Consider the following 22,986-nt stretch of genomic DNA (forward strand, 5'->3'; position numbering starts at 1 on the left):
CCTGGATTTTTTATATTTTTATCCCAATTTTTTAAGTTTAGATTTTCCTAAATATACTAGATATATATTGTAAAATCTCAATACATGCATAACTACTGGCTACCTAGCCCCGTACCGTATTTTTGTTTGAGTGTGTGGTCACACGCTGCACATCTCGTGTGACACACACCCCTGTTATTAGGGTTCATGTAACCCCGCTACAGGTGGTGTCAAAGGTAATAGAAGTATGCACAGACAATTCTTACAAAATAAGATTGAACACGCATTATACCGCAAACCAATGAGTAGGAGCGACTACTACCTCTTTGCGGAATTCCTTTTTGATGATATCCCTTACAACACGATTAGCAGGTTCTGTCTGTCCCATCCGTTCAAAGATGGTCGGCTATTGACATATCGAGTTCGGAGCCGCCAAAATTACTCAACGATAACCACAATTTGTGGTAAGATGAGAAGTTATATCTGATTTACTGAGTACTGGCAATCCATGGTGACAAAATCCTGCATCAAAGAACAACTATGGTATATATGATATACCCTCATCGGTCACATTATTGCTGACAGCAGTGATGGATTCTATCTTGCTGAGAGGGCCCACAAATTCGCAATACAGGTTTTTTACAAGAAGTGCGTTGATGGAGCGAATTCAATTACATATTTATGGCATGCCAGTATTCATTGGAACCGGTAGACTAGCCAAAAAAGACGCCGCATGCGGTGGGTATTGAGCCCTTAAATACTTTCACATCCGCGCGTATGTGCGCTTACTCACTCAATCATTCATACTGTTCGGTGTATCACGAGCGTCATGTAGTAATTTGTATTTTTAGTCATCATTGTACAATTATTCACACTAAGTGTGTCGGGGTTTCACGTGCCCTGGTATGAAGGGAGTGGGTCACATAACATGGTGTGGCTATACTTATACAACAAGTCAGTTCGTGGCTAGAACAGCCAGTAGATATATATATTTAATAAGGTTTTACTATGTTGATATGAAAATCTATAGGATATAGGCGGCTTTGCCGCAAAAATAACCGAGAAATACAGTTTACATTTTGAACGGAAGAGTTGATTAGCCTTGGGTTATGGCTGTAGTTACTCGTGGAGTAAGTGGAATGCGATCCGCTACAATCGAACTGGTTCTAAGTATAGAACAGAGATCACCGGCCTTAACCAAGCTTCCTCTAAGCAAAAGAGCGACGCAAGCCCCGCTGCACTTAGTGTCATGTGCTTCAGTAGCAAACCCTGGGATAACGCATTGCGGTGCAAACATGCAAAAGCGCTTTGATACAGCAACATCTGAGCTCTCTGACTCTGTGCTTTTCAAGCTTGTAGCACCACAAAAATTGTGCGATTGACCCGTACATTGTACGCTGCCTAATCATATCCTTTATAAGGATATTGGTGAGGGTTCATTTTATGTCGGCAGTGCTTGCTCAATACTTAGTCAGGCCAAGCTGCTTCCTGAAGAGCATTTTAACCGCGATAATCCAAAACCTACATGATTATTCCTAGCTGCCTGGTGAAGCAATTAAAAAAAAACTGTTCGGTTTTGAAGACATACTCCTATAATGTGACAATTGCTAACCTAAGCGCATACCTTCAAGCACTACACGTAAGTAAAAATTATAATCATCCACTTCCGCACTACCGAATCTGGGCAAATAAATCTCAGCGTAAATATGTGCTTGGCACGACGTGACATGAACAGCTGAGTCACTCGACAGTTGAACGTGATTGATGCGCTAACAATGTGTTTGGCAGAAAGCGCCACTCCCACAGCATCCTGCTAGGAGTGAGAGGGATATCGCTATATCTCATCAGCAATTGAAAATGTTCATCAAGTCGACTGAGGGAAATGAACAAACCAGAGCAGTCATTCTGTTCAGCAGCATCCTTTATAGGAATCGACGTTTGCGCTGTAATCGTGGATACACGATAGCGTAATATAAATATTTACTATCCCTCGGTAGCTGTTAGCCTTTCTTACACAAAAGTTCCGCGCTAAGCGGGGATATTTCACACCAAACTTATTCTTGCTTCACACAAGAACAAGTTTGAATTTTGGCACACTTTTGCATTGGTAAAGGTCATTATCGTCCAGCACAATATCTGCTTAGGGAAGCGAGCAATCAAAGACGCACTCCTTAGTTTAGAATGACACGAGTGGGAGGTCTCTTGATACGATATAAATATAACCCTTTAACCAAGAAAAGAATGTAGCTGTATGATTGCCGAGAATGGATTTTCCATTTTTTGCGATTTGTGCTCTGAAAGTGTTCGCAAGGACTGATTCATCCATAAAAGATAACAAAGTCAGCATCAATTGTAGAACCAACCCTACCAATTCGTACATTCACTATCTTGCAATTGCTTGTAAATATCTCCTGGAAATTATTCCTTCGGCTCTAAAAAGCTTCTGGAGGCAGTGAGAAGAGGATTACAACCCTAAAGCCTACCCATTTACTGCAATTGTGAGGATATACACCTTTTCGGCGCTTACCCGTGAGAACTTGCTGCTGCACACAGTGGACCGTCGCACAGTAGTGCTAGCACAGCAGTACCAAATTTAGTGTCAAATGAGTCATCCTTTTGTTTGGTCCTGGCGCTTCTACTCGTGTCTTACAGTCGCTGTCCATCTTCACTGGCCCTGACATGGGAGACGATCGATAGCATTTGCTTTTGTTTACTGTCCGCAATTGACAAAAAAACGGAATTTCCAAAACGATCATTGTCAAAAGTTTGATGTCTCCTCTAAATTTTCGCGAAATCAGGAACGCTCTTCGACCCTGCTCGACAAGCAAGGCTTAAACATCTTGAAATCATTTAAATTCCACCAGCTGTACATCATAGCCGTGCTCTATAAAGTCTGAGAGATCAGGCTTGCAGCGACATTTTTATAGCATCAACATGTAGGTCTCGACGCCAGATGTGCCTTAAAGCATATACAAGGTCACGGCTTATGGACCATCAAACGCTCAGATATATTTCAATTTTAAATCCTCCCGAGATCTGCGCTAGTTATATTATCCATGCATCCAGATGATGCCTGTAACGTGGTTACACGTACCCTTGTATGAAAGGGTGTATCGCACAAGTGTGACCGTATAAAGATATGAATTACACAGGTCGGTGTAATCACACAATGCTACACCGTAACAAGAAGCCACGATGTGGCAGGGCCGCCTATATCTAATACCTTAGGTTTTTCTAAATTACTTAGAAAAAACTAAGGTATTAGATATAGGCGGCTCTGCCGCAAATTGAACAATTAAATACAGTTTTATTTTGAACAGAAGAGTGCCTTTACCTTGGTTAAGGTTTTAAGAACTCTTGGAGGTAGCGGATTGCGATCCACTAAACTCGTACTGGTTCTTATATAGAACGTAATGTTGATGACCTCAGTTTAGTTTTCTCCAAGAAGAGAGCTCCGGCAGCCCCGCTGCAATGCCGCCAAGGTGCAAATCAAAGATGATGCGTTCCAGTTGCCTCACAGCTTACGCGATTTTGAACAAGCCGTTGATTATAAAAAGTCGCATGAGCTTTGTTGAATTGGCTTTAGCTCTGGAAGGATCGCGTCGCTGTCACGGAGACGAGATGCGAAGCCGGTAACGATGGTGAGAAGTCTGATCTGCGCTTTGTGTGCAAGTCTATTGATAAAATTGATGCTGGTCTCGTTGGGTATTGACATTGACAGAGAGATAGTAATTCTGGTCAGTGCGAAGAAGTAGATCAATTTATTAAGCCTGAAGTGAGTTCAGTTGTTAACAAACATCAGCGCGAGGCTGGATTGAAATGGCCAAGACACGTAAATTGTGGTGAAAGTATGCTGGACGCCGTTCATGCAATGGAACGAGGTTTCACGCCACGGAATCATAATAAATTTGTTTAGTTAGATAACAGAAACGAATCACTACTGAATTGGTGATTCGTTTCTGTTATCTAACTAAACAAATTTATTATGATCAAAAGAAGGGTTCCCCGGGACAAATTACGCATTACACAAGCTCAGATCAAGTCGTTTACAAGCAGTAATACCTTATTACCAGATTCCAGTTGCAACGTGATCCAAACAGGGACATGATTAATTACCACCGGCTTTGTGGTCGCCATTTGGTGAATAGTTTGCTTAAATGAAATGTCAGTTTAAGAATCCGAGATTGGAATTAGAGGTCAAGTAGACGTGCTGGATGTATTGAAATCCCTGTACATAATACCCCGAGCATAACACCTCAATTGTTTCCCAGAATATCATTGTCAAATATCAAAGTTTGTGTTACCAAGTATGCAGCTGGAGGAAGGAAAGTGTGTCCCACGAAAAAATGAGGTTGCTTCATTCAATGATCAGTTTACTTTCCAAGATTTAACAAATTTATCAGCTGGTTTGTTGATCTGGAGTTTTTCTATTTGATACTTTGATGTCTTCATTTTTTTTAATTAAAGACAGATATTCATAATGATATTAATCAATCGCTTCATTCAGAGTAGATTTTTCTCTTAATTTGATGATTCTCGCAACGGACGCTCAGCATTTAAACGCAGCTTTGTAAAAGCTTGTTGCAACATCATAATTTCTAGAGCTGAAGTCAATTTCTTCAGCACCATCTTATCACGTTTTTTGTGTTCACTGATCAATAGTCGAAGTCCCGCAACGAGCAAGTCTCGAATTTTTTGCGTTTCAGCTTCAAATAACATGATGGCTTTACCATTGTCTAAGAAAAATGCCACTGATGCATCGATTTCTTCTTCAATCATTGTTTGTAGTAGTGAATTTTCGTCAGAGACGAAGGCAGATACGCGTCGTAGATTGTAAAGCAAAAGCCGCGCAGCTTTCTTCTTCTCGTCGATCGATCCAGTATTGCTAGCACTTATAAAGCTCAAGTATCGCGCATTTACTGACTCCAGCAATAACACACGATTCTTGACTATACCTGTTGAGGGATGATACTTCAGGTAGTATCCTTTCACAAGAACTTTCTTGAAATGATCAAGAAGCACTTGAGCTTTTTCTGATCGATTCGGCTTCTCTAAAGATTCTTCTTGACCTTTTACTTCCTTTTTCGAATACTTCAGCTCCACAGATCGTTTAAAAGGAGATTCTAATTTCGAGTCTGCAATTGAAGGATCCTCTACAACAACGGTTGCAGTGGTAGTAACAGTAGTTACAACAGAAGGATGACGTAAATCACCACTTTGCAGAATTTCAACAGGAACAGCAGCTTGCAGCTTTCCTAACGCTTGTTGCATCAATTGAGTCGCAACATATTGTTGACTCTGTGCAACGACATCCGAACTATTCCGCAAAGCAATTACTGCTGTGTCCTTACACACTTGAACCATCTTTTCACCAGCTCGACGTTTTAAGGCAGCAATGGTATAATCAATAATCTGTTCATGTTGCTGGAAAGCTGGAGCAATATAATTTTGATACAGCAGTAAGGCACCACGATATGATGGTAGTACAAGCCACGCCAGAGTCAAGATCTTGATTTCTAAGTAGAACGGGACCCAGGATATGATTGTGTCACCTACAGTCTCCACAGCCCAAAAACATGCATTAACTACCCTTCAAATTAATATCATAAATAATAATGTTGACATCAAGAATAATATTAGTGCCTTAATAAAACCATCAAAAAAACATTCTTTGCCTCACCAATACGTAATCCATTGTAACAACTCCTGCTCTTGACGGGTACGTAGTGACTCAACTGAAGCGTAAAGTGGGTAGATATATCCTAGACCCATGCATAATTGCCGAGCGACAACGAGTCCTACAAGCATTACGCTGACTAAATGACTTCTTGAATGCGTAATTATTTATAACCTGGAAGAAAAGTATTATGTAACTGCCAGTACGAAAGTATCACTCCTATATATTAAGTCTAAAGTTCTTATGAACGTCGTTGCATCTCATCGCTGGCTACATGCGCACCCGGACGACGCCAATGCGTTTGCTGAAGCATCAATTTTTCAGATTTTTCTTGCCGGCATGTTTTTCGGACTTGTTCACGTAATGACAGGGCCAGACCATCTTAGTGCTTTGGCAACACTCGCTGCTGGTTCCTCGTGGCGTTCATTTGCACTGGGATTTCGCTGGGGTTGCGGTCATAGCATTGGACTTATTCTTATGGCACTTGCTTTTATTGCGCTTGATGGGAAATTTGACTTTTCCGCGCTTACTGTGGTCTTAGATGTGCTAGTGGGAGTCTTCATGATCATTTTGGGTGTTTATGGCATACACGAAGGGATGAAGAAGGCAAGAAAAAGTAAACAAAATGTAGAAGAATTTGAGAAAATGAAGGAAAATGTGCAGGAATCTGAGGATGCGACTGAGAGTACAGACATGGAATCGGAATCAGGCACAGGCTCGATTGCAAGTCCCAGTGTGAAGTTACTTAAACAGGAAATTCACGAAGTAGTTGTCACGTTTAGCGACGAAGATTTGTCCTGTGCTACACGACGACGAAAAGTAGAAAATTCGACAACGTCCAAGCTACAGGACGATGGCACTGATGAGGAAGATGCGGTCATGGTTAATGTTGAGGTCACTCATGCACGAGAACGCTCTGCTAGTGTCGATACAATATCACTAGAGAATAGTCCATGTGAAAGTGTAAAGAAACTACTAACGGATCGTCATCAGTCCAGTGACGAAACATTTTCGGACAACGATGAAATGAAGCGAGATTCAAAACTCATGTGTTACGGTTTTCAGCTTCCAACGATCGATTTTCAGAACGTACAGACGCAAAAGGTATCTCGAGAGTTTTTGATGGCTACGTTGGGTCTTATTTTTAAATACGTTGTGTCTAGTGCACTGCACTAATTGTAGGTATTGTCCACGGCATTGCGGGACCCGGTGGTATTCTCGGGGTGCTCCCTGCTGTTGGATTGCATGACACCGTCAAGTCGTGCATATACTTGAGCTCATTTTGTTTAGCGTCAATTTTAACCATGGGCTTATTTGCTGCAGTGTACGGAGAAGCAACAGGTCGACTAGGTGATCGTTCTGAGCTGTTAGCATTTCGTATTTCTATCATCTCGTCCATGCTTTCTGTGATCGTGGGTGTCCTCTGGTTGATTTTAGCTGCTCTCGGAAAGCTGCAGGAGATTTTTGGCTAGAAAAAGTGACTATTATTTAAACTGAGAAAATAGCGATGTACATTAAGACAGCAATGAAGTCGCGATATAGAGTAAAGGAATTTTATACGGCACAAATGCTACTGTCACTAAGGTCTTAATAACATTAACGAAGCTAAAGCTAATGGTCAATTGTAAAATTTGTGCTATTGGATAAAGTTTGAGTACTGTACACTGTAAACTCGTGTCAAATCTCACCAGTTGTACAAGCAGAGCAAATTGCTCAAAAGACATCACTTAGAATGGTGTGATTGAGTAAATCCATCGTATCTCTTTTCCTAATTACTCCTGTTTGGCAGACTCCTCCGAAAAATCAGGCTCTAGATTAACATCAATTGTTTTCTCTTCTTTTTTGTCACTATCACCAGCGCTCAGCTTCTTTTCGTTCTCATCTTTAGCTTCAGCTAAATGCATAAATTTGTCAATTCTCTTTCTTCCTCAATCCATTCATCAGATCACTTACACTCGTTCTTCGTCTTCCAGTAGTCATCCATGTCATTGTCCAGCCTCTTAGAAGCGTGCTCTTCTGACTTTCCCCAGTAACTGTCCATCTCAGCGTCTAATTCCTCGGCTGTTTTAGATTTTGGCTTGTCACCTCGACGACCGCCACGTCCACGACCGCCCTTCCCACGTCCTTTAGGCTCCGCATTTCCTGCACGTCGACGACTGCGATTTCCACGACCTCCTTCGTAAGGGGTAGCACGGTTTCCCCCACCATTGCCGCCGTTGCGTCCACGACGTCCACGTACCATTTTTGCCAAAAGGCTAAACTGACTTCGAGCTAGATTACCTCGCCATCTCGCTACATCGCTTTTGACAAGTATTAAGTAAATTAACACCAAATAGATTGTTGCTTCAACCAAGCCCGCAGATTATGTGAGCAAGACGCCCCCATTTTCTCTTCTTCATGCGTCTCCCTTCCATTTGTTGACCCTCCACGGTTCACCTCAGCTATCATCATTAAATCTCATACGATGTCCAAAAAGCCACAGTGCTACATTTGGAATGTTGAGCCATTAACACCTCCCACGACCCACAGCTTTGCAAACAAGACTCTAGCTGTGAAAAAAATTGAGGTAAGGGCGCGCAATGCACACGCTGCTGAAGCGGATTTGTCAGTATTTGAGCATTCTCAACCAACTAATGACTTAAAGCTCGCGCCTCTTATTGCCTCGACTATGAAAATTAATTGCTCAACGCCTGCATTAATTGGTAGCATAGAGCCAAGTTCGGCTTCCATTTCTGCGATCGCTGCTTCATCACTTATAGTTAATTCAGATGCCGAATCAATGGAAGCATCTTGTTCTTTAAAGAGAGAAAAGGAGAAAAACCGGCGAAGAAAGCGCGAGCCTATTATGCTTCCACCTGCGGTTGAGGGTGCAAAGCTGAGCTTTAAGGAATTGAGGCGATTGAAAAACCGTGTTTCAGCTACACGCTTACGTCAGCGCTCTCAGCAGCTGCTTCAGTCAATGCAAGACCAAATTGAGTACTACCGAGCTCGCTGTGAGTTTTTGGAGATGACAGTGACAGGATGCGCTACTTGTGCAAACCTCAACACAGTGCAAATTGATGATATTGAGCTGTTGCCTGCGTCTAAAAAAGCGAGAATAGAGACTGTGTCAGACTCGACAGGTTATATTAACGACGATGAAGGAATATTGCTCACGGATACCGAGTGTGTCGTGCTTCACAATGTACTGCACAATTGACTTATCGATGCTGTGTAGTCTGAGGCAATCCATAACCAGAACGACGAGTAGTAAGGACATCGTAGTAAATTAATACATGATTGATTTGAAACATAATTTCGTCGCTTAGTGCATATACCACTACGGTAGGATTATGTGTTCCCAAAATGGGTATTTGATACGGCGCAAACTTGCTGCTGTGTAAGGTACAAGTACACACATCCTTCAGCTGCATATTGCGCTCAATCAAGCCGCACAAAAACATCCCCAGGATGCGTCCGCCTGCACAAGTCGCACAACAACAGAAAACATGTTAGATCTTGCTGACGTCAGGCGAATACTTGCACGTCAACGCACAACGCAACTACAAAATCTCGTACATATCAGCAGCATTGGCGACATTTGATAGTCCACGTGACTTTTGTACTGCAAAAGCGTCTCCCATCTGGTTCAAAAGTGGTATTTCCTCGTCACACTGAATTTTATCATTCTTTAAGAAGCTATCTTGGATCCAAAATTGCACCATATTCATAAATAATGGACAACCAATCATCACAATGAGTAGCTCAATTTTCGGATGGTGATGTACAGGATAGAAAAGCAAATATCCCATCCATCCCAATGGCGTTGAGAAGATAAAGAGCACGAGACCCACAATAACTTTCATGATTGTTAAAATAAAACACCATTGCAATAATTGAATCCACCAAATTCGCCACGATGGTGGAGATCCATAATACCCGTGACACCGCACATTTGTCCATTGCTGCCGCATTGCAATAATTGTAAAAAGCTGCAACAACAAGTATGCAATGTATACACCAAGTGTTGTATCGATCACAACATTCATGAAATAAAAGGCACACTACAATTAAACATCAAGGTTATCATGTTTATTATCGCTCTTCAAATGTAACAGGTTAAACTTACTTGATCTTGATCATTAGGCTCATCGGAAAAGTTGACAAGTCCGATGGCAAAGAAAATATTTATGAAGTGAATCATAGCAGCTGATGTCCCTTGCTTCATGGCATCCATAAACCAAACCTTGACAGGCCTCCGTGGTTGTTCAAAATGCCATTTTGCATATAGAGATGACAACGCAATGAAGCCAAGAAGCATTTGCACGGCGTCGTCTGTGCGATCCGCTAAAAGTGTGCATCTAGAGCTCATTCGTACTGTGAAGTTAATTTGTAACTGAAGTCACTGCTTAATACGTTAGATCTCTTTTACTTGAAATTCTATTGGTGGAAAAATAGAAATAGCTATCATGTCTCTGGATCTCCGTACATTTATGCTATCAGAGCTTTTTACTTGGTTTTTCGAATTATTTCGTTCCGTTGACACTTTAAGACCTCCATTGCATCATTTCTGCAATTGTTATGACGCTGCAGATTTATGTTTGCTAATGACAAAAGATCTTTTGTTACGCATGGCAAAATTTCGATTAGGAAAATTAAACTTATTAATGAAAGGTAAAATATTGTTTAAAATGGGGTGTTGGCTGCATTTACGAAGTGTTTTATGATTTCTCGCAGTGCTTGAATCACATGCACTTCGCTCTATTTCGACTTTCACCATAACGCCGTACAGCTGCAACCATTTCACGCTTTCGGGAGGCGCTTCGTTCTTATAAACAAAATTCGACTGGATAATCCTCATTGCATTTGTTTCGTAACATAACAAAAATATCAAATTGTCGGTAAAGTTGTCTAATATTATGCTATCTCAATTTCAATGTGATTTTTCATTGTCAAATAGTACAATGTAAGCTCTTTAATATGTCAACCCACATAATAACTTTTAGCAGTATCTACTTAGTTCAAAATTAGTATTGCAATATTAAAAAGGATTACTCATGTCGTCTTCACAAAAAAAGTATATTATTATTGCACAAAGATCGGCTTAAAACTAGTTCATGCGGCCAATACAATTGGATGCGTTGCAGTCACAGCGAATGGCTTCGTCTTCGATCGGAAATTTATAATCATACGTCACTTCGTCTCCAGCAGCGATCGCACGTTTGGCAAAAATTACAATTTTCTTTTCTCCTCCTTCCACTACCACAACACGTGCAAACGCCTTTGGATCACACGAATGATTGATAAATCGAGCCAAGTTACCACAGCGAGTAGCATCGATGATTGTTTGGTCATCCAAGCGAAACATGTAGCAACTGCCAACGCCTTGTTCTTCGTAGCGTCGTTCCCGCTCATCTGCCACACTTTGACCAATGATCTGTCCTTGATATTCGACAATCATCTGTCCTTCACTCACAGCCTCCTTCATAAACAATCCATAGCCATGAATTGTTGACTTGCGTACAAACATCCGCTCATCAAAAGGTCGACGTCGAAGTTCTCGGTACTGCATTGTGATCGGCAAATGTTCGATATCCATTGCTACTCCGCTGGTAGCTCCAGATACAGCCTCAACTGTCACTTCTTTGCTCAAAGCTTGGCGTCGCGGCATTATCTTGGCTTTCTTGAAAGCACCAAACAAGCGATTGCCTTCAAAGCCATCTGTTCGAGCACAGCCAGAAGACTGCCATGCACGCTGTTCAGCCCGTGCGAGTTGTTCCAAGATACGTTCGGCCGTCTGAAACGCCTCAGGAGACGGTAGCACGTAAATAAACTCATACGGCTCTTCCTTGTCGTCTATCACTTCGAGGGAAGCCATAGTATGCACTCCACTCGTCTCAGACTGCTCCATTCTGTCGTGGCTGCGTTTACGAGAGCCATATCCCCACGATGCAGCGGCACAAGTAGCCAAGGGACTTTGTCCTTGACGCTGTTGCTGCTGTCGAATCCTTCGTAACACCGCGCGTCGACTTACTGCAGTCGTAGCAGCATACGGAAGCTCTTCAATCTTGTGAAGGATTTCAGGCAGGCCAAAGCCAAAGAAGTAATCGCCACTCAGAGCAAACGAAAACCAAGAACTACGCTTTAAAAAAGGATTGCGCTCTGTCTCCAACGTTCCAGGACATCCCACACTTTGCGTACCAAAACCTCGTTGCTCTTCATACAGTGAGACAATACGGCTACGCAGCTCGATGAGCGCATCTTCAGGCGTGGAGGCGATGATAGGTCTATCTTGAGCGTCTGAAGCGATAATCTTAAACACAGCGCGTGGTCGACGTCGCTCTTGTTCAAAATCGTTTGTTTTCCAGTCATCATCGGCGACGCCGTTTTCTACTCGATTTTGACGTCGAGCACGCCGCTCCTCAATCTCAGTGCTTGAAACCACACATTCGTAAAGACACCGCGTTGCCAAGGATTGTGTACTCCAGAAGATGCGCGTACTGCGGTAGCCAAGTGGATAAAGTGCGGTTCGCGTGTGAAAACTTGCGTTACCCACAAAAATGTGACCGAGAGAATGAACTGTAAGCGCACCCACACGGTAACACATCGGGCGAGGCTTAATGCCACGTTTTAGCTCCGCTCGTTTCTTTTTTTTCAAATCAGATACTGCGAGAAGGGGGGGATCACTGAAAAGAGAGCGACGAGGCTCAGGTCGAGGATTGACCACCGGCAACTCGCATTCGGACTGCACCACCGACATCACTTCATCTCCAGAAATTTCAGTTGTTTTATTCTCTTGGTTTATTGGCGCACCTTCATCTTGTGACTTCAAATCACTTTCAGCAGTTATGATGCTGTCAATAGGCATAGTAGGCATTGGTGTTATTGTCGCTTCACAACTTGCTGAGACTTTGCATCCAGTTTCATCCGCAGAGCTCATATCATCCAACTCAGAGCTATCATTGCTTTTGACCGCTGCATTTGACATACCTCCATCGTCAGTTGGTGAGTCTGCGTTCATAATCGCAGCTGACATAGTCGCAGCCTCATCTGCTGGCTTCACCTGTACAAGCTCATTGTTTTTCATAGGTTTTTCACCAACCCTTTTTGCCATCATGTCTAGATGCAGCACCAAAGGACAACATGTCTCGCCGGTCATCAAAAACGCCACGCCTGCATCTACGGCACATGGAAAGTGGTAGTGCCGTGTGCATCGTGCAATCGCACACCCGATCGTTGCACCCATCAAACCGCATGCATCGCATCTAATAAGACGACTGCGATGCTTAGCCTTACTGCATCTGTGCAAGACGCCTGCTCCATCTTCGTTAACTTCCATTGACCATAGTGCACAATTGACATGGACCCATGTCTCTAATTCGGTGTACAGCAAGCGTCCACACGCCGAGTTATCACCAACCATAAAACATAAGGCACAAAATCGAGAATCGTCAAAAGGAGCTGCGGTTTCACTCGTTGGCCACCCATGCAAAGGAGCAACAGTCGTCATATCTACACGATTAGAACTAGATCGAGCTATCATAGCAGGCGTCACATGTTTGTAATCATTGGAATTCGTTTCTACAGCAGTGGATGCGACGACTTTGCTCGTCTTCACATTTGCTGCCAATACCTCATCTTGACTTTGGTCCTTCACTTCGGCGTTTGACGAGCATGTCCCAAACCCAAAGACGTTCTGCTCAGAAGTTGGGGCATGCACAAGATGCCTCTTGCTTACCCGACGATCATACTGATCCTTAATCGTCGCGATCTCCGCTTCCAATTCAAGTCGCGGTTGTGCTACTTGACCATCCAAAATCTCGCCACTTCGTAGTCGCTGTAGTAACATTTCGTCGAGTTTTCGGTTTGCCGTCCCAGTGACTGCGTCCTCATCGCTTGACAATAAGTGAATAACCACCTCGGGCAGCGGTCGCCATCCGTACAACAAATGAATGCACGCCAATAGTGCGGCACAGCTGGCAGCTTCCGACACGATCATACAAATCGCGCTCGCGTCTTTGCGCGAATTGAGACCCACCGCTTGTTTTGAGTAAAAACTCGCCGTTTTTCGTGCCTGGCGTCGCATAGCCACGCGTGGTCCACGCATATATCTTTTAAATCGCATATACCGATTAGCTTTACGCAACAACCAGTCGGGAACCACCAAATGAGACTCGTCGAGCTCTTGTTGTTTGGTAAATCGGTACCAATCGCTTTGAAAGTTCAGACTACGGTACGCAAAATTGCGCAGACATTCTTCACCCAGACGGAGGACATACAAGTACACGGCAGTATTGTCCGCTAAGCGAATCCAGCGCTCCACCTGGGCCAGCTGCCTGTGCGTCTCTTTCCAGCTGGAATCACACTGAGAGCGCTTGCGCTGGATCTCGGCAATCAGCACCTGGCAACGCCAGCCTTCGCCATCTGCAATCTTTTCCAGAACGTGGTGACGGTTTTGAGGACGACAAGCAACGCACACGTACACAGCGTTTGGATCATTAACCAGAGTTTCATAGCGTTGGGGATTGGCTTTCAGCGACGCATCACAAGGAGGATGAACCCAGCGTTCACATGCATCGCATTGCATGAGCTCTTCTACATCAGCGGCCCACTTGCGTCGACAAAGTGGACATCTTTCTGCATCCTTTTTCTTATCGAAAGCCGCGGTAGTCCACACTTCAGTCAATAGTCGAGTGCGCTCCTTTTGTGCTTGAATGTCACGCGCATTCTGGTTGTAACAGTGCAGACACTTAGACCGTTCGTAACTGTACATACGTTCCAGAACCGACAGATCATCTTCATTAGAGTCTCCCAAGTGCTGGCTCTTAAGCCTGTCGCGTGATGTATCTTCACACGTTGTACACGTCACACAGTTGGCACAGTAAATGAAAGCTGTCTCATTTTCTCTCTTTGAATTACATGACATTTTGATCGCCGGTCTCAAACAAGATCCATGATAGCCACGGTCACAATGTTTACAAACCAAGAGAGACTCAGCGTTCGAAAGTGCCAGTGTCTGGTCATTATCTCCTCCACTCGTTTGCAAGGATGAGGCTGGATCGTCCACGTTGCCAGCCGTTGCAGGAGGACGCTTCGAATTGCTGTTCGCGCCAAAAACTGTTCCTGGCTGGCCACAAATCTCGCACATTTTGCAGTTAGCACACCGCCAGTACGCACGGAAGTGATCATTGTCGTGAAGCCGATCAGCATTCATTCCAGGGATACAAAACCAGTGGAACCCTTCCCCACAATCGACACAGAAGATATATTCCGTTGAAAGACCCGCGCTTCCACACACGGTACAGAGATCTAGCCAGCTGTAAGTATGCGCTGACGTCCGGGTCTGTACGATCAGAAAACGCGATATAAGCGACCGTAAGGTCGCCATTCGAAGCTTCGTCTGAAACTCACAGGCCTCATTTGTCATAACACTCCGACGATCTGGAGTCAAGGCTAAAGCTGAATTACTATTGGAGTCAACACCAGCACTGCCGCTCGTTTTATCTTCATCTCGTTGGGTTGATTCTGTCGAGATCGAGCCCTTCCGTTTCGCCACTGTGTTCTTCAGTATTGGAGCTTCCGATCCGACTTCACTTAATATGATGCTACCTTCCTGTACCCCATTGACTCGGTCCGATCCTGTATCTGATCCATCATCGCCATCACCATCTTCATCTTCATTTAAATCTTCATCCTCGCCAGCTTCGCCAATATTGTCAAGTGCATCGCCCGACTGAGGCTTGCCTGCCAGTGCCGAATTATTGGGCAATTGTCGCTTGGCCGCGACCTTGAGCGCGTCGTAGTGACGTCCGCCACGCTGTTTCATACGCGCTTTTGGTGCCGTTTGTCGAAGAATACGCTGTCCTTGTCCGTAAAATCGCCACGCTTCTCGCCAAATTAGAAAATCTCGTTCTTTTGTATTAAACGTGACAGCATTCAAGCACATTAGTTCAAAATCGTCCCGAAAGGAGCGAAAGTTGACGTTTGTGTACGCTCCATCCAAAATCTTTTGCCGCATAGTGCTTAAGTCCATTGGTGATTTAATGATCTCAAAATATGTGGGTGCGATGGTCTCTGTCACAGGCTCTTTAAACAGATCAAGCTTATCTTCACTTCCAAGACGATGAAGAATGTGCAGCATTCGAACCTTACGACACGTCAGACACTCGTAATGATGTAACACTTTAGAATCGTAGTCTGCTTGGAAACTTAGTGAGCGTGCAAATTCTTCTTCCATCTGTTTGGCCGTCTTGACCGCCCCGTCTTCTTTATTCAGTCCGTAACTATTACCAAGTGCCACACTGCGTTCCTCCGATGGACTGCGACTACCCACTGGAGTCCTAAAACTCGAGACCGATTCGGAATCAGCCTCACGACTTGCGGATTCAACATCCGTCACAACATCGAGAGCAAATTCGCTTGTGCTGCTAAATGCGTGAAAAGCTGGATTAGCGTCTGGCTCGCAGGCTGCGTGAACCCAGTGATGACACATTGAACAATTTAAAAGATCCACTTGCACCGCCAGGGTGTCGTCATCAAGGACAAAGTTGCAAACACTGCAAAAACGGTTCGCCTTATAGTACGGAATGCACTTTGTGCATAGTGAAGCGGGTTTAAGAGGTAGACGCCACTGTGACCAGCGCGGCTTCCACTCAAATTCCACAACCGGACAACCCTCATCGCGGCATCCAGCACACACCGTGCACTCACTGCAAACAAACGGAATTCTAAGATCCGATACAAGCACTGTTCCGTCGTCTGGGCTTACAAGGGAAAGTGGTGCATGCGGTGGGTCACAACACGTCGAGTGAAATCGCCGATCGCACTTAACGCATATGACCAGATCTTCCTTTTTATTACGATTGTCAATGTCTTGAGTGTCCTCCCTGTCTTGACAGTCCTCTGCATTGAGCAAACAATGGCTACACAAACCATCTCCTTCGTGTGTCCCGGCAGCTGCCGAGTCAGTATTTAAGCAATGGATCCCAGTCTCATCGATAATCGCTTTTTCAAGCATTTTCTTCGACTGGAACTCACCAGGAATGCCACCACTTACGCCCGAACCATCAAGCAAGAGTAGAGTCGCCAGCTCACCAAACGAAGCACCGTCCTTCAAATAATACTCGACGCCATCTGTACCTTGAAGTAGATCCACTAGAATGTCAGAATTAGCAATTGTGTCATTGAAGTCAGCAATATGATGCTTCTTCGAGTCGATGTCAAACTTCGTCACTATGTAGTTTCCTGCCAACAGGCGCTCGTTGAACGAGCCCGATGACGTGATAACAATTGTTTTATCAACCAGCACATGAGCGACTTGCGTGCAACGATCTATCACATTCAAGTGTCTGGAGCTCGGCCGCTTTATTCCCTTAGCGGGTTCCATATGTGCCGAAGTGGCTAATATTCGTCTAAATCCAAGTAGTAATGCTTTAAAAGCGCGATTAAGCTGGTCTGTTTCAGCTTGTAACTCGTGTTTTGCGCGTTCGATTGATCTAGACAGCTTTGTTGACTCAACTTCCTTCGTAGTTGACGTCGTAAGGTCATCTAGAGGCGGCACAAATCGCTTCATACTTCTACACAAATGATTCGGAACCCAACATGCTACATTTTCGCTAGCAGCGAAGATTCGAACGAATTGAAAGTGCCCACGAGCTGTAATTTCATCCTCTTGTGTCGGTGTGAGCAGCTTCTTTGCATACGCATTGATATGCAAGATCTGTGCTGGCCACCACCGGTTTTGCTGTACTGGGGCTTTGACGTAAACCATTGTGCGCGTTCCAATGACCAAAGGGAGCGCATAAAGCGGTAGCGACGCGATTACACCATCATCAAATCGGATTGTATGATGCATAGAAGAATGCGTCGATTGAAAAGCTAAAATTCGTCCCATAACCCAGTGCTTGTCCCACTGCAGGAAGACTCCCACACTTTTACCAACAAGCTCGTACATACGACGTCGCTCTTCATGTGAGTTTGGCGGATACCCAAGACGGATAGACGCGTCAATATCCATGACCTTGGCCGCTGACGCGCGCAATAATCGACCATAGACTTGCATTTCCAGCACCATTTGCTTAGAAAAGCGTGGTCGCTTCTTTCGACTACGCTTTAGAGCTCGAATACATGGTTTGCAAACCCAAGGACGAGCAGGAATGGCTGAAGCTTCATCTGTACCAAGTACGTCCAACATCTTAAATTCTCCGAAGCAGATGTCGCATACAATGAGGATGCCACTTTCCTCGACGTCGTCTATGTTGCTTCCAGTCAACTGATCATCCGGGTCGGCTATGATAACACTCGGATTTATATAGCTCCAACCACTTGATTGTTTACTGTCTAATTCATATCGAGCGCTAGCAGATGACGGCACAAAGGTCAGTGGCTTTGGGATACGTACACATAAGTCAGAATTTTCGTCAGACACTTTCGTAGACGTTGATTGAGACGACTGATGAAAAGCTGAACTATTGTCAGAAGCAATGTTCTCGGTCTTGAAATGTTTGATAGCCTTGAGATCTACTTTCGCTCCAGTGACTCGACTTCGCTTCCTGCTCTTAGTTGCTGTTAATGACTGCGGAGCGGTAGGCACAAGTCGTCGACGTGAATATCCTACTTGCAAATTGGAACAGGCTTCACACAACAGAACGCCATCTACAATTCCACTTGGACGGTGCAAGCGATCAACAGTACTGCCACCACCTTGAAAGATCGTATCACACCCAGCACACTTTTGTACACCATCTGATGCACGTGCATCGGTGCAAGCAGGACAGAACCATTCACCTTCCGGTATAACGAGTAAAGGTGGGTCTAAACTTAACGGATCAAATTCGTGATCGCACCCATCGCATAGCAGAACTGTGACGATCACCTCATGCTTTAAAGTAGTCGGCACTGTATTTTGAGCCTTATACTTAGATTGCCCACCTGCTTCAATATTCTCATTGCAACCCTTTTGTGAAGTACCTTGGGTCGCAGAGATGCAAGCTGGACAAAACCAATCACCACTCGGGACCTCATTAAGTGGCGGATCCAGTGCCTTCATATCGTATTCACAATCGCACAGGTCACAAATCAATAACGTCACGGATTCATATGTTACATTAGACTTGATATTGCCACGATTTAAGGCACAATCATTACAAAACCAATCTCCCGGCGGCACACTCGCCATTGAAGGGTAAACACTGGCCATATCATACTCACGCTCACATTCATCACAAACTAGCAGCGTCACTAAAGCAGGTGAAGTTGTAGCGGACGAACAGTGTATGCACGACCACTGAGTCTCGTGAGTATCGTTCAAAGGCGCTATCGCAAGTATTTCTTGCAAACTCACGTCTGTATCTTCACCATCACAAAATTCTTGTAAACAAAACTTTTGCTTGCAGGTGCAACACTCATTATATTTCTTGGGCACATTGTTATCATTTACAAGTAATGCAAGCGTGCGCGTTTCAATAGATCCATCAATGATCGGTTCATTATTGGCTAATGAACATCTAGCGCACCACTTCGATGCAGTTTTCAGTGATGTGCAACGTCTCTTTTTGCTGATACCATCATTAATTATTTTTCTCACACTTACTTCATCATCTTTGGCTTCAAATCGAGCAACACAGCGATGATGCAATTGGGCATTGTGGCACTTAAGACACGTCTCTTGATCTTCAGCAGCAATTTGAACCTGTCGACAAGTCGTACACACTTCTACTGTCGATGACGACACTGTCCATCCCTTATTTCCATTATCTATCATGATCTGATCAAAGTTTTCCAGCGAGTTTTCACATTTTATGTGATTTTCAGGCATCTGTGCCTGTTTAACATATGGAAAAGCTACTGCTGGCACCAAAACTGGCAGCAGGTCATCGTCAAGTGAACCAACTTTTTCATGAACTAGTTTCTGTGTTTTGGAGTGACATCTAACGCATGTAAACGTCGAATCCCCTTGGTCCAAAACATTCCCCTGCTTCAGTAGACACGGAACGTGGTAAATGCCGTCGCATTTACAGCACCGAGCCGCTTGCGCACTATCTGACATTTCATTCGGTTTATCTGCAGATGTCTCTGAGATTAATGTGCCGCTTGTAGCAGTAAATGACGCTTCTACCAAGTCACATAAAGGTTTCTGATCGCTAGTAGTGCGCGCGCTCTGGTGAACAAATTCAACCGCATCTGCCGCGTAGACCATGCATATCATTTGCTCACATACAAGACATACGTATTCCATGCTAATTTAAGTATCACTGAGGCCTGTAAGATGCAGGCTTGCGCGCACAGAAACGTCTCTTGCCGAAGTTGGTCGCAAGAGGGGCAAAGAATTTCTATTTGATTAATTGACATGTAAGGACCGTGAGTACGGATTGGTTATAAATGTGCAATGACATCAAAAAAAAATAAACTTGACCAGCAATAAAACATTTAATGAGCTACAAAGCATCAGCACTGACGCTTTCATTCGTGCGGGAAGCAGCGGTACTTTGGTTCTTCACAAAAAGAAAGGTTCTCAACATGCAAATCATTAGCTGTACATCAAGCACTGATTAGTCGTCAACTAAGTAAGATGCCCCACTTAATCACTTTAGGGTATAATAAAGAAAATTAAGTTTATAATCCGATTTAATATCAAGGTGATAATTCCAACACGGTCTAAGAGGTGCAATTAGAATTGAACGAAAGCTCTTCGGCGGTTGGTCTACAACACGATAAGCGATTTTGCAAATTTTTCCGATTTTGATTGTGAAATTCAAGTATTTTGACAATAAAGCAAACATATTGCGTCATGCACGGACGTGTCAAAAGCATCGAACGCGAAAAGGAGCAACAAAAGACAGATGAACAGCGTCAGGAGGAGCTTTCAAAGGTGCGCATGTACCACGAAGTGGCTGGGAAAGTCCTCGACTTGAAACGGCAGCAGTTCTTCGAGCCCTCCGTGTTGCCCCTGACGAGCCACTTACTTCTGCTCAACCCCGAGTTCCACATGGTCTGGAACTACCGGCGCCAGACTATTGATGCGTTGGCCACAAAATCCGCAGATCCAGCTGCTGAATGGCAAGAATTAGCTAAAACTGAATTAAAACTGACCCTGGTAGGCTGGAGCTGATTTGTAATCAATGACAGCAGCACTATTTACCTTGTGGTAATATTTTGACAACAGGACGCTCTGCAGCGCAATCCCAAGTCGTATTCAACGTGGTTCCAGCGCAAATGGATCATTGATCACAGATTGGGGGATCTTCAAAAGGAGATCGGACTGTGTGACAAGCTATTAAATCTAGGTGAAAAACCGTTGTGAAGTTCTTGTGCTATTTAATTTATTTGATTCGGCTGTATTGTATTGTAAATGCCAGATGAACGAAATTTTCACTGTTGGAACTATCGCCGGCACGTGTGCGAGCTGGCTAACGTACCCAAAGAAGACCAATTGGCTTTCACAACACAAAAGATTGAGCAGAATTTTTCCAACTATTCTGCTCTGCATCACCGAAGTATAAATTTGCCAAAGCCATTGACGGCGGAAGTAATTTTCGACGAGATTGAACTGATACAGCAGGCAGTTTTTACAGAGCCGGACGATCAGAGTGCCTGGTTCTACTATCGCTGGTTGGTAACTTCCATGGTAGAGCTTGTGAAGTCGTCAGCTGAGAACGCTGTTGAATTCTTAAAAAAACAAGCTCAATGGCTCGAAGAGCTAGTGGAAATGGAAGCGGAAGCTAAGTGGGCAATTGTCACTCTTGCTGACATTTGTGGTCGCCTTGGCGTAATAATTAATGTTGGCGGATGGGAGGAAGCGAAGGTGCATTGTTTGGACTTGTATGATCGTGCTATCGCTCTGGATCCGGACCATCGTAGCTATTACGATGACATGAAGAGAAAATACTCTTAGTACAAATTTATTGAGTTTAATTTGTGTTTCTCAGTGAAAGAAGACGCAAGACTTGAAAGTTACTTTAAGAGATATACAAGAACGTCTCTTGTATCTTTCAGTGAAAATCAATTAGTTTAAATCTTATATAAATTGGAACTATGTGTACTGTTATTAATGTTGCTGTGTCTAAAGAAACAACTTGAGCGTCTCTTATGTCCTTAACCCTTCAATACGAAATAATATCTCAATCTGATCTACCATGGCACTGTTTAGATTGCCTTAAGCTGCCTACAAATCACCTTGTGAATAGCAGCATCTTTTTCTATCCGTCGGGATGCTACGCTGCACTTTGGTTTCTCGTTCTTTTCACTTTGTGTCTACGATTACAAATTGAAAATGGGAGGCTGGGCGGCAATGTTTTGTCCAAAAAATTGATCTTAGTGCTCAAGATGTGATGTGATTTGTTTCAAGGATAAAAGTATGGGGCGGGGACGTGCCCTGCTTCCTTATGACCGATTTCCAGAACATTAGGACGCTGGGAAAGTATTGTGTGAAAGCAATTTATAACTTTTACTTTGCCTCATTAAAAACTGGATTAGTCTAGTTCGATTATCCGTTTGCGTATCATAAGCGGCAGTGGCTTACAGACTGCAGCAATAAATCGCAAGCCGCAGTTTGGATCAATTTTTATTTCACTCAAATTTCGTTTCTTGGCATTTGGATCATGTTATGTTGGCTAAACCGAATCAGATGTTTTGACCGTCATTCATTTACAGTATACTACCTGCCAAGCGAAGTATGATATTCATCGCAAGGAACCGTAATCATTTCGTAAACTGCATGGATCTACGATCTGATTCATGATAGACAGGTGACAGGGCGAGTAATAACTGAACGAGCCGATTTCAAGTTCAGCAGCATTCACATTCACCACCTGCATGCTTGGCGGCGATCGCTAAAGACAAAGGACAACGGCGAGAAATGTTGTGACTCAGCTCATCCAAATAAGCGGTTGTCGGCCACGACTTCTAGCACACAAAATACATCCAAGTTCGTCTATGAGATGAAGTGTGAAAAGTGAAGTGTAATCGAAAATTGCAGTCTTCAGCGTCATTATTAAACTGCAATTTGCTGTGATTATTAAAAGTTTGTTATACATCCAAAGCGTGTGAGAAGATGATACACTGATCACACGTTTTTAGTTCCCGTCACGTGATCGGTGTATGTTCGAAAGACTGTCGAATTGTAAGCTGTTGTTGACAACAACGCATATTTAATTTTGTAAGCGTTCGACAAAGCGCCAGAATGACTTTGCAATGGTAGGATGCGACGCCCCTTCAATCTAACACTTTTCGACACTTTATCATCGCACACATTGACAAGGTATGTGAGTATTATTACTTTTTTTACTTGACAGTGAATAATTTGATCACGCTTATAAATTCGACTTTTATTCAGATATGATCACGCTTTTGAA

The 22,986-nt window shown here is 43.7% G+C and overlaps 7 protein-coding genes across 7 annotated transcripts; 3 read left to right on the forward strand and 4 right to left on the reverse strand.

The window, feature by feature from the left end:
• Nucleotides 1–4,500: 4,500 nt before the first annotated feature.
• On the reverse strand, nucleotides 4,501–5,787 carry PHALS_10574 (HVA22/DP1 gene product-related proteins; the record flags this gene model as incomplete). The annotated part of the gene is made up of 2 exons (XM_024726020.1): nucleotides 4,501–5,569; nucleotides 5,660–5,787. The coding sequence occupies 2 exons, from the start codon at nucleotides 5,785–5,787 to the stop codon at nucleotides 4,501–4,503; spliced, it is 1,197 nt and encodes a 398-aa protein (XP_024576739.1).
• A 112-nt stretch (nucleotides 5,788–5,899) lies between these two features.
• PHALS_10575 (hypothetical protein L915_02890) lies at nucleotides 5,900–7,128 on the forward strand (the record flags this gene model as incomplete). Its single annotated transcript, XM_024726021.1, has 2 exons — nucleotides 5,900–6,760; nucleotides 6,820–7,128. 2 exons carry the CDS (start codon nucleotides 5,900–5,902, stop codon nucleotides 7,126–7,128), a joined length of 1,170 nt encoding a protein of 389 aa, XP_024576740.1.
• Nucleotides 7,129–7,428: 300 nt separating this feature from the next.
• Nucleotides 7,429–7,898, reverse strand: PHALS_10576 (Friend of PRMT1 duplication; the record flags this gene model as incomplete). Its single annotated transcript, XM_024726022.1, has 2 exons — nucleotides 7,429–7,550; nucleotides 7,610–7,898. The coding sequence occupies 2 exons, from the start codon at nucleotides 7,896–7,898 to the stop codon at nucleotides 7,429–7,431; spliced, it is 411 nt and encodes a 136-aa protein (XP_024576741.1).
• Nucleotides 7,899–8,120: 222 nt separating this feature from the next.
• PHALS_10577 (Basic-leucine zipper domain) lies at nucleotides 8,121–8,855 on the forward strand (the record flags this gene model as incomplete). The annotated part of the gene is made up of 1 exon (XM_024726023.1): nucleotides 8,121–8,855. One exon carries the CDS (start codon nucleotides 8,121–8,123, stop codon nucleotides 8,853–8,855), a length of 735 nt encoding a protein of 244 aa, XP_024576742.1.
• A 221-nt stretch (nucleotides 8,856–9,076) lies between these two features.
• Nucleotides 9,077–10,007, reverse strand: PHALS_10578 (Protein of unknown function DUF3661, vaculolar transmembrane; the record flags this gene model as incomplete). Its single annotated transcript, XM_024726024.1, has 3 exons — nucleotides 9,077–9,116; nucleotides 9,215–9,699; nucleotides 9,765–10,007. The coding sequence occupies 3 exons, from the start codon at nucleotides 10,005–10,007 to the stop codon at nucleotides 9,077–9,079; spliced, it is 768 nt and encodes a 255-aa protein (XP_024576743.1).
• A 738-nt stretch (nucleotides 10,008–10,745) lies between these two features.
• PHALS_10579 (histone-lysine n) lies at nucleotides 10,746–19,871 on the reverse strand (the record flags this gene model as incomplete). Its single annotated transcript, XM_024726027.1, has 1 exon — nucleotides 10,746–19,871. One exon carries the CDS (start codon nucleotides 19,869–19,871, stop codon nucleotides 10,746–10,748), a length of 9,126 nt encoding a protein of 3,041 aa, XP_024576744.1.
• A 552-nt stretch (nucleotides 19,872–20,423) lies between these two features.
• Nucleotides 20,424–22,973, forward strand: PHALS_10580 (geranylgeranyl transferase type-2 subunit; the record flags this gene model as incomplete). Its single annotated transcript, XM_024726028.1, has 6 exons — nucleotides 20,424–20,729; nucleotides 20,799–20,919; nucleotides 20,992–21,526; nucleotides 22,712–22,754; nucleotides 22,833–22,892; nucleotides 22,968–22,973. 6 exons carry the CDS (start codon nucleotides 20,424–20,426, stop codon nucleotides 22,971–22,973), a joined length of 1,071 nt encoding a protein of 356 aa, XP_024576745.1.
• Between the last annotated feature and the right edge of the window lie 13 nt (nucleotides 22,974–22,986).

The sequence above is a fragment of the Plasmopara halstedii genome (genome assembly GCF_900000015.1).
Source record: "Plasmopara halstedii genome assembly, contig: Scaffold_484, whole genome shotgun sequence".
NCBI lineage: Eukaryota > Oomycota > Peronosporomycetes > Peronosporales > Peronosporaceae > Plasmopara > Plasmopara halstedii.